Raw genomic sequence first — 10,917 nt, 5'->3', positions numbered from 1 at the left:
CGTCTGCTCTGGTGCCGTCTCGGCCGTGCCTGTCCCATACATGGACTTCGGTCCTGTCTTCAAGGCGCGGCTTCGTGCCAGTTGGCAGTCGACTTGGAGTGAGCAACGCCATAACAAGCTTTTCCAGATCAAACCTTTTGTTGGTCTTTGGCAAGTCACAATAGCCCACATATCACTGTCGTGCCGTCGTTACGACCGTGAGCGGCGGCACCATTTTAGACACATTTTTCTAAAAGTTTACCCCTGACGCTGGACAGTGTCATTGGTAATGGTGACACTGTCCGACTAGATTGTATTTTTAATTTTTTACACACTATACGTCTTTTTAATTCTATATAAATCTTTTAACGATATGTATTGATTTTTAACTCGCTGTTTTTTATATTTTACTTTAATCTACTTTCATTGCTTTTACCGGTTGTTTGGCGCAGATAGCCTAGCTGCTTTGCGCCATAAAACACCAACCAACCAACCATATACTACAATAGAGGGCGCCTGGAAAAGACTAGATTTGCCAGGACAATTCACGATCCTTCTAAAAACTCATCACGTGTTACCAGAGTCACGTGACTTCCGCTGTCGTAACAGTATGTCACTTGGCAGTTACGTCAAACATTCCACTGTCTAACATTGGATAACTTTGTACATTTTGTTGTGGTTTTGACTAGAATTCAGGAGCTCCATAATGACACTGGATATTTTCATTTTTGCACTTAATCAAATATCCTTAAGTATTAACAGGGACAGCGCCAGTTTCACGTACACGTGTAGTGATAGACAGAAAGATACTAACTTAACAGGTTCTAGCCGTGATCGACGCGACGTCGTTCGATTTTCAACGCCTACGATATTGCGTTCCTGTCTCAATTGTGAGTCATGCTCTGGCAATTGCACGTGCCCTTCACGTGGTGTTAAACAAGAAGACTTGAAGCATTTTTATAAACTGCTCTACAGTGCATAATCAATAGGCGTGTCTTCCTTAAAATCAAAAGATCCCATGCAGTTAACTTTTTTTAGGTTGAATATTTTAAGAAAAAACTATCGCTAAATAAAACGGCCATGTAGGGCTGGCTACTGAACTTGAAAAATGGAACCAAACAAAATAGGGATGGAAGTGGACATATCGCTTGACCGGTTAATGATCACATATCAGACTAAGCTGTCTCAACTTTTACATGGAGAATAAAATCCCAATATTACTGGCTTTCTCACTTTGTCTATCAAAAGCTTGGTGTTTGAAAATAATTTCGGCTTTGATTATTATACCTTTCCTTTAGTTAACTTTGAAATACAACTTTTATGACTATTTTACAATAGAGTAACATTTTACGATTGGAAATTCTGGTTCTATTTGCTTTCTATTTGCTCACTGCCATCCAGTGAGTAAGCCAGTTATATAAGGATTTTATTCTCCATATAAAGTCGAGACGGCTTAGTCTGCTATGTGGTCATTAGCTGATCAAATGATATGTCCACTTCCATTCCGATCTTGTTTGGCTCCTTTTTTCCAAATTTAGTAGACAGCCATACATAGCTTTTTTATTTAGCGATAATTTTTTCCTTATACTTGTTTACTTTTTTTTATAATATGGCGTACATGGGTTTCTGAGTTATAGAGTGTATTCTAAAACTTTATAAATTTTGCATATAATAATAATAAAATAGGTAGTCAAAGACCGTGAAGAATGTTTTGCTCCAGCAAATGATGATAAAATTATAGTTACTGGTATAACTAGGTAAGCGCTAAGCCTGTTGAAGAAAGATGATGATGAACGAAAATAACAAATCTTGGTTTTATCTATTCACTGGTTTTCCACTTTGGTACGCTCTGGATAGCTGAAAAGCGGCATATATACCGATAAGATAGCGACTCTGTCAAATAGCTCTTATGAGCAATGAAGTCAAGTAGCGTTTCATATCTAACTTCTGATGACCTGTAGAGAAGAAAATCCAGATGTATTTTGTATTGCTTTAATACAGGCGTCACTGCCATCTGTACAAAGAGAGTTCTAGCGCACTCACCGACGGTCATGAGTATCAGTATTCTTCCATCCTTTTTGTCTGATGATGAGCTGTTCTTCGTACTCTGTTTGCTTTTACAAATACATAAGGTTCTGTCATATGTTAATTTTACTGTACTTTTAAATTGTATAAAGTAGTATTGAAGAATCTTGTTCAAAATTATCCACGTTTTTTCCAGTTGTTAGAAGAAGAAAAAAGTGAAATAACATGGGAGATTAGAGAGCATGCCATAATACTACGACCAAAAATTAGCAAGGTTGGCAGTTTCATAGTTAGTACAAAATGTATTTTAACCTGCAAACCTTTTTTTTTATGCTATCAATAACTCATTTGCAATGCATATGCACATGAAATAGGCAATGTTATTTTTATGCGTCTAATGTTGTAATATCCTTGGCATAAGTGTTAAATTACACGTTTCCCACGGGTCAGGGAAACCGGGAAAATTTTATATTTCGCGTTCCCGGCCCGGGAAACATCGGGGAATTTTCTTTTATTGACAAAACTAAAAAAAGTCTGTGAATTTACATGATTCAACGATGCTTCTAAAACACGGATGGCAAAAATATATATATTATCATTAGCGCCGAAAAAATCGCATACATAGTAGTTCTGGTGCACTTAATACGTCAATATACGATTTTTTATGTATAAATATTGTTTTGTGTACATTGATCTTTTTATTTTCTGTTAATTGTCATGAGTGTGAAGGCAGCTTTAATAAATTACATAAACAGTAGCTAGGTTCCCGCCTAAACAGGGTATGTGGGCTCTGGACAAGGTTTCGTCTCATATTCCTAAATGTCACGATCCCCATGGAGGATTTTTTCAATGTATCCTAAAAGCTCTTAAATTATTATTTAGAGATAAACTATTTCTCTAAATAAGTTATTTTGATTTTACAAATTTTAGTGTAATGATAAAACGTAGTTACGTCATTAATCATAGAAGTGACGCGTACTACCCTGGTTTGTTAAGTTATTGACACTAAAATTTGTAAAATTTATTTTATTTTATTTGTGCAGGAAAGCTTTGAAAGATGTCGAAACAAAATCGAACAGTTTGAGTATTTCATTTAAAAATGGGAGTTCAAAGATAGAACAAATCTACATAGTTTCGCCGATTTTATAATTTATTCCTTACCTGTACTTAGGTTTATTCAATTAGTTATCAAAAATAATTATTATATAAAATAACGATTTATCAGTAATTTTTGTTTTAGTTCTTTATAAAACAAAATATACATCATTGCGCATTGCCTATAGCACGCGATGTCATGATGTTTAGAACAGCTTGGGCAGGGTTGTTTGATGATATCTCAGTGACAGTTAAGGAAAAGCTGTATAAAGGAAAATATAATAACGTCAGTAATTTTGTAATAATAAGTTTAGGAAACTATTCGAATTAAAAATATTGAAATATAGTGTTCCATTGACAGTAACTGATAATATAGCAGATGTACGAGTTTCTGAACATATGGCTTTATTTATCTGTGAATCTTTGTAGAAATAGTTGAACTTGCGCCGGTGAATAACTGAATACATCATGTTTAACTAATAATCTATATTTTATCAGATTGTATCAGATAATTAAAAAATATATTAGGAAAAATTTACTGTTTTTCAAGCAACAAACAAGATGTTAGGGACAGGTGAGAAGAGAGACTAAAAATAGAAACGAGCATGTACAGCTTGACATAATTGTTTGCTGTTGTTTTCAAACTCTGGATTTTCAGACCACGGTATGTTTCTGAGATCAAAATATTAATTATTATGGAGATTGTGTTGTGTCACTGTTTGTCATTGTGTCTAAATCCAAGGCCCATACCAGAACAAATAAAATGTGAGTACTTTTAGTAAAAGCTTTACTTAGCAGCAGTTTTTGTTTACAAAGCAACATTGTGTCAGAACAGTTTGAAAAACTTGACACCTGAGCGGTGTTTTGCTGTCTGTGGTGAACATTGCTTACAGCAAAATATTCGTGTCTGTGTCACTTCTCGTGGCTTCCACTAGTACCATTATACATCGTAATGGCATAGGATTATATATAATGCAGCTAAAAATGTTGTGAATGTTTTATTAGCAGGTGCAATTCCGTGTATAAAATGTCTTGTATGTGTAATCATTATTTACAACTTCGTTATTTGTAAGTATAAGCTGGTGAGTTCGTGAACGAACAAAACTTGCGTGATCCTTAAAATATTTTCGGTAACGTGATCGATCAATGTATTCATGTTATTTCAAAGATTTTAATACTTTTCATATAGGTGAACTTGATACACACAGGTTCAAAGCACATGAAAAGTAATACGATTTTGTGAATATGTTTTGGTCGATTTTGTGAACGTATGCAGTTGTTTCATAGATATCAGAAATACAAGTTTACAGTAATGTGTGGTTAACAATGAAAGTTTTAGACATTTTTGTGCATGTATGCACGCCATAAAATTTTGCTTTAATATTTGTCATGTCAGAAGTGTACTTGTGAAATAATATTATATTTTACAACAGTTAACATATTATTTCTGTGTATTAAAAGTCGAAACATAATGACCACAAATGTTAAACTCTATAGTGTTGTTTATACTATGATAACATTTTTGTGATTTAAATAAGAATTAAAACGTGATTAGTATACACAGTCATAAACAACTGTAAAACCTGCCTTTGTTCTGTATATTATGATAAAGTGTCAATGATTCTAGAACAGGGAGACTGATCATATTGAAACTTTGCAAAATGACATTAAGCAAACTCTGACTTAACATAAATAATGTTTTGCAGTTTTACATATTATTACAAGTAATAGTTCAACAGATTAGATGGTCAGGGAATAACATATTTTGGTCTGGGAAAAGTTAGGGAATTTCTTTCTGCCCAAGGTTTGTCAAGTTTACTATTCCAACACCTTGGGCAGAACTTGTGGGAACAGTAAACTTGACAAACTATGTGAACTTTGTTTAAATACAGTCAGTGTTTTTTATGGATTTGGTAGATCTTCAATTACAGCCAGACTTGTTTCCAATGGTGGCTTTAAACTTTCACTTGAATGTTGACATTGTTACCTGTATTCTCTTGTAATATGAATCTCTAAACCTATTTCTTCAACTAAAATACAAGGAGATGAGCTGTAGTGAAAACCTAATAAGATAAACTTAGTAGTTTTGTCTGAACAAGATAATAAAATAATTTAGGGTTAATTGAATACACTAAAAATGAAAACCTGCTGTTACTTTGAATTCTTGAAAAAGTAGTAGCATACTTTCCCAGTGCTTTAAAAGAATTCAAAAGAGTAGTATTGGAAACCAATTTTTAAGTCTTAAAAAATTCTAATTAAGGTTTTACCAGTGTAATTTTCTATACACTCGAGTATTCTATATGTAGTCAAAAGTACAGTTTCTTTCTCTTGAAACAGAAATAAAGCAATTGCCGACTACCTAGCCTCTAGTGGCTATATGGAAGCCTTAGAATGTTTGAAAAAGGAAGCAGATATGGTAAGCTAGTCCATTCTGTCTTTATATTCTGATGTCATTAACTTAGTTATTAGACAATAATTAGCTAAACTAAATTACAAAAATTTTTAAGGACCAGCTGAAATCTTTAATATTGTAATTTATTATTCACAAACTCAACTCTGAGAAGAAATCTGATGTAATCTGATTATGGAATAAAGTCATAGAAGTATAAACTGTATCTTTTTTTGGAAAGCATTGAATTAATTGAAGCATTTATTCAACATTTAACCGGTAAAGTTTATTAAAATTCCTTTAATAAGTGTATTAAATCCTTTAATCTCTTTCATGATATGTGGAAATATTGCCCTTGCAAAATTAGGTAATAATCTGCACGATAGGCAACAAAACTTAGAAAAACCATTATTGTACAAGTAAGACACATCTCCAAAACATGGATAAATATACTTCACATTTAAAAACAATGACATGGTACTTGAGAACAAAGAGATATTCAAAAATTTTTTGGGGTGTGGCATATGAATTATAGTTTAGTGAATTCAACATTGTTTTGTTTTTTTGTTGTTGTTGTTGGTATCAAATTTGAAAACTTGTGATAATTTCAAGTATCTTCACTCATAATTAATTTTGGATAACAAAAATTAAATTTATTGATAGAGAAACTTTCCTTTAAAAAGTATGTAGTTTTGCTTTATGAATCTTTGAGTTATAATATTAATTTTGTTATTAAACTATTAAATTTAATGTTACTTTTGTGTAAGTATTGCCACTTCTTGGTTATTCTAGTTAGTAGAGTTGAAGTTCTTCAGGTAACATAAAACTTTAATAGACTGTTAATTATTTCAACAGTTTACAGTCTATTAAAGTTTTATATTACTTGAAAAACTGTTGAAATAATTAATAGCCTATTAAAGTTTTATATTACCTAAAAAACTATTGAAATAATTAACAGTCTATTAATGTTTTATATTACTTGAAAAACTGTTGAAATAATTAAGTCTATTAAAGTTTCATATTACTTGCAATTATTGTTGAAGTAATTAATAGCCCATTAGTTTTATATTACTTGAAAAAATGTTGAAATAATTAACAGTCTATTAAAGTTTTATGTTACCTAAAAAACTGTTGAAATAATTAACAGCCTATTAAAGTTTTATATTACCTGAAAAAACTGTTGAAATAATTAACAGTCTATTAAAGTTTTATATTACCTAAAAAACTGTTGAAATAATTAACAGTCTATTAAAGTTTTATATTACCTGAAAAATTATTTCAATAGTTTTTCAGGTAATATAAAACTTTAATAGGCTGTTAATTATATTAACTGATTCATCAGAATCTGTATCACATTTGAATAAAAAAAACATTCTGATATTAAATGCTAAACATTGCTTCATTATACAATTTTAGACTTACTATTTGATTTGCACCATTATCTTTATGTACTTATTCTTGGTTATAAAAAGGTTTCTAAGTTGGGCTTTCTAATCCCCAAATACACTCAAACTAAAAATGTGGGTTTTATATTTGCAAACCTTTGCTCATGTTTTTTTATTAACCATAAATGCATATCATGCTATCTTAAAGAAAACAACTACCATACTTCAGTGAGTGTTCTTTAACCCTAAAATTATGAATGAGGTCCATCCACTTTATAAGTACATTTTTCAAAACTATTCATGCAACAAATTGCATGTGGACCAATGACTTTGTTGGTTATATGGTCCCTAAAAATATTAATCACACAAGAAAATGTAAATATCATCATCGGTATCATAATTAATCCCACAAATTACTTCTGGGAATCCCCTATGTATTATACATAAATAATTGTTGATTTCATTTATTTTTGTTGTTTTTTTTTTTTCAATTCTTCACACAGAGTGTTGAACCAGATGAAAACAAGATGATGAAATACGTGGATCCCATCGGTAATGAATGGTATATAAATGGTTATTTGAGGGATAAAACAAGCTTTATGTGCAGTGAGATTCAGTTGGAAAAAAAATTCTGCAAAATCATTTTAGTGATTTTAGACTTCTTTAATTTATTTAATTTTACTTTGATTGTTTTGTGGTTGAAATCCTTTAATTTTAGAGATTTATTGTGTTTTTGTATTTTTCTCTTAGCCTGGTGAAATAGACAAGAAATATGTTGGGCTTTTAGAAAAGAAATGGACATCAGTCATCAGACTACAGAAGAAGGTGTGAATGGTACTTTGCTCATAAGAAACCTGAGTGAAATAATAATAAAACTATATATATATGTATGACATGAATAAATGTGCATACATATATATACTGTTTTTCAACAATCAGTAAAGAAAATCATATGTTACCTTATGAGTTTATCTTAATCACTTTGAAGTTACTGTGTTTAAATGGTAATAAAACTTAATAATATTGGTTTTTAAGAAAAATGAACAGAAAATAGTGACATATTCCTGTTTGTCTAGTCTGTTTTATACATCATATTTTATAGTAGTTTTAAGCTTTGAATTTTTAGTTTAATAATTGTCTAATATTGAATACTTGCTGTCATTACTTCATGTTTATGTAACTGTGCACAGATTTATATAGTTAAATACAATATATTTAAATGAATTACAAGTAAACAAAATCACAAGTGTTTTCTACTTCACATCTATCATTATACATGTATTCATCAATAAATGAATATTCATTACTTTACTATTGCAGTTTTTTTGTGTGTGAAAAGGCACAATCTAGAGGTTATGTTGTCAAAAATGTTTTTAAATCCATACATTAATTAAGATATGAAATACATTTTCAGATCCTTAAATAAATATGTATGTAATATATCAGATTCTTGCTTAGAAAACCTTTTATTTTTTCATGTATTTGTGAAAAGCTGTGAACAGAAAGAATGTATAATATTAATGCATTAAAAACCTTCAGATACATGTGAATGATAAAGAAAAACATTCATGTAACAGTTTATGTCATGAAAACATAGTACATTTATTTTTTATATTATTTTTGTTCTTTCTGTTGTTAGATATTTGTATGTAAAAAGGAATTCAAGGAATTTTGATTTAGTATTAATGACAAAAATTGGATTTATGTTTGTCTAACATTTGCTTTGCTTTTTCTAAAGAAATTTTTTCACAACATTCATATCCTTCTTAAAAAATTGGATTTCTGTTTGTCTAACATTTGCTTTGCTTTTCCTAAAAAGAAATTTTTTCACAACATTCATATCCTTCTTACCATGAGCACTGTATTATGTAAATTTCATTACAATGACTTTCTAAGATATGTTTGTATGTGCAGGTTGTGCATAATATAGTTTTTCTATTTATCATATTTAATGTTTATACACACACACACACATATACACATTTATATCTGCATGTAAAATAAAACTAACAATATATAAACCAAACTGATGCACATTTTGCAGGTTATGGACTTGGAAGCAAAGTTGGCAGAAGCTGAAAAAGAATATATTGCTGGTGCTCCAACTCGAGAGAAAAGGTCACCTTCAGAGTGGATCCCTCGACCCCCTGAAAGGTATACTTTAACAGGACACCGTGCTCCAGTGACCAGGGTCATTTTTCACCCTGTATTTAGCCTTTTGGTGTCATCCAGTGAAGATGCCACAATCAAGGTGAGTAATAATCTCTCCAATTATAATTTTTTAAAATCTTTCAGTAATTCCATTATAATGCAACAACAAAGAAGAAAATTCTCATGAAACAGTTCTTTCTATAAACCTTTCAGTAATTATGGCGTAATATCACAATAAAATAGAACAATCACTCCAAGCATACCTTTTCATAAACTTTTCAATAACTCCACTGTGGTGTCAAGTCAAGGTAAATAATCTCTTTCCAATCTGATTTCACTACTTAGATCCATTAATAACAGCATTTTCAATCAGGATTTAAGTAGAGTAATTTATATTTGATAACTTGACCGAGTTTTAAGTTGTGAGAAGTAAATGGGTTGGATATGTTTGATGAACAGTGAAGTCTTTCTTTAAATGCAACAAAAAAAACAGTGTGCGTATCTGCATAGACAAGTGGATGGTTACCTCTACTGAAATGATGAATAGCTTGTCAACTTTCTAACCTTCAAAATAAATCTCTGCTGAACTTATGAAAACTAAGCAGAACTAAACCAAGAGAGTACACCTGAATTCAATAGGTAAACTTGCTTTCTTTGACAATGTTACATCATGAACTTTGTTATTTCACAACATTGGTGAACAGTAGCACTTATACCATGTCAACCTGGCTAGCAAAGGATAGTGCTAATCCTGTCAATCTACATGTAATATGTTACTGCAATATCCTTTCAGGCAGAACAGACATTATCTACTATAAAGGACAAAGAAACAAAGCAACTAGAACAAAATAATCTCAACTTTCTGGGCCATGTTTTTGTGCTGAAACTGTATAGAAACTAACTCAATGAGTTTATCAATAACTCTTTATTTAACTCTTTATCAATAAAGCAGGCAGTAAACATGTGTCTGCATATCACACTTTTCCATCCTCTTCTGTTTCAGTCTTGTTCTTAAGGTCACAGTTAAATTTAACATTCACATTTGCACCATGTTCAAATAGCTTGATCACTTTACTTCATTCCTAAAAATAAATACATGCCATATGGATGTCACAAACCATCTTAAAATAAATTACTCTAACTACAGTACAAGATAAAACTCTTTAACATTGATTTACATACAGAATACATTATAATAATAAAACAAAAGACCTTATAACTGTGTCTTAAAATGCATTGCAATAAAAGAAAAAACCATTAAACATAACTTGAAACATATTACATAATTAAATAATACCTTTAAATGATGAAAGGAACCACTACTAATAAAAAAACAGCAATAGAATATTACATAATACAAAAAAGAAAGAACCTTTCACATTGAAATGCATGAAAACACCCTTAAAGAACAAACATATTAATACTCTTTAACAAGGAACAAGAAATATGCAAGAAGTACACACGCAAGAAACAAAAATAACCTTATAACAATGATAATTATGTAGCACCAAAAGAAAAGGAAACTTTAGCAAAGGTTATTTACAATCTTTAGAAAGAGATAATCTAACAGACTATGCTTAAAACCTCCAATGAATGACATATAAAACACACAATGACATAATGAAAACAGAGCAGAAAGTCAAATCATATACATAAATACTTTAAAATAACCATTTTGTTGTCTTCAAACCAGTTTAAATTTAGCGTAATGAACTTTTCACAGATATGAAATTATTAAAATCATCACATTAATCAAAGCCTTTGATCTAAAAAAGAGTCAAAACACAAAATAGGTATATATATATACATCTGTATATACAAAAAACTTTCCTTTAAAAATATCTACATATTACGTTAATGTTGCTTTTTTAAATGAAAAAAACCCAAATAACT

General features: G+C 30.6%; 1 protein-coding gene across 2 annotated transcripts in view; it reads left to right on the top strand.

The window, feature by feature from the left end:
* Positions 1-10,917, top strand: part of LOC106457530 (lissencephaly-1 homolog) — a 71,042-nt gene that overhangs the window by 35,749 nt on the left and 24,376 nt on the right. For both annotated transcript variants that reach the window (XM_013916959.2, XM_022383499.1), the window contains 3 exons: positions 5,437-5,515; positions 7,624-7,698; positions 8,918-9,124. In XM_013916959.2, the coding sequence (XP_013772413.1) occupies positions 5,437-5,515; positions 7,624-7,698; positions 8,918-9,124 (361 nt within the window). The remainder of the gene's footprint in view (positions 1-5,436; positions 5,516-7,623; positions 7,699-8,917; positions 9,125-10,917) is intronic.

This window comes from Limulus polyphemus, unplaced genomic scaffold (assembly GCF_000517525.1).
Source record: "Limulus polyphemus unplaced genomic scaffold, Limulus_polyphemus-2.1.2 Scaffold342, whole genome shotgun sequence".
In the NCBI taxonomy this organism is placed as follows: domain Eukaryota; kingdom Metazoa; phylum Arthropoda; class Merostomata; order Xiphosura; family Limulidae; genus Limulus; species Limulus polyphemus.
The sequence above is the reverse complement of the archived record's forward strand: the minus strand, read 5'-3'. Positions and strand labels throughout refer to the sequence as shown.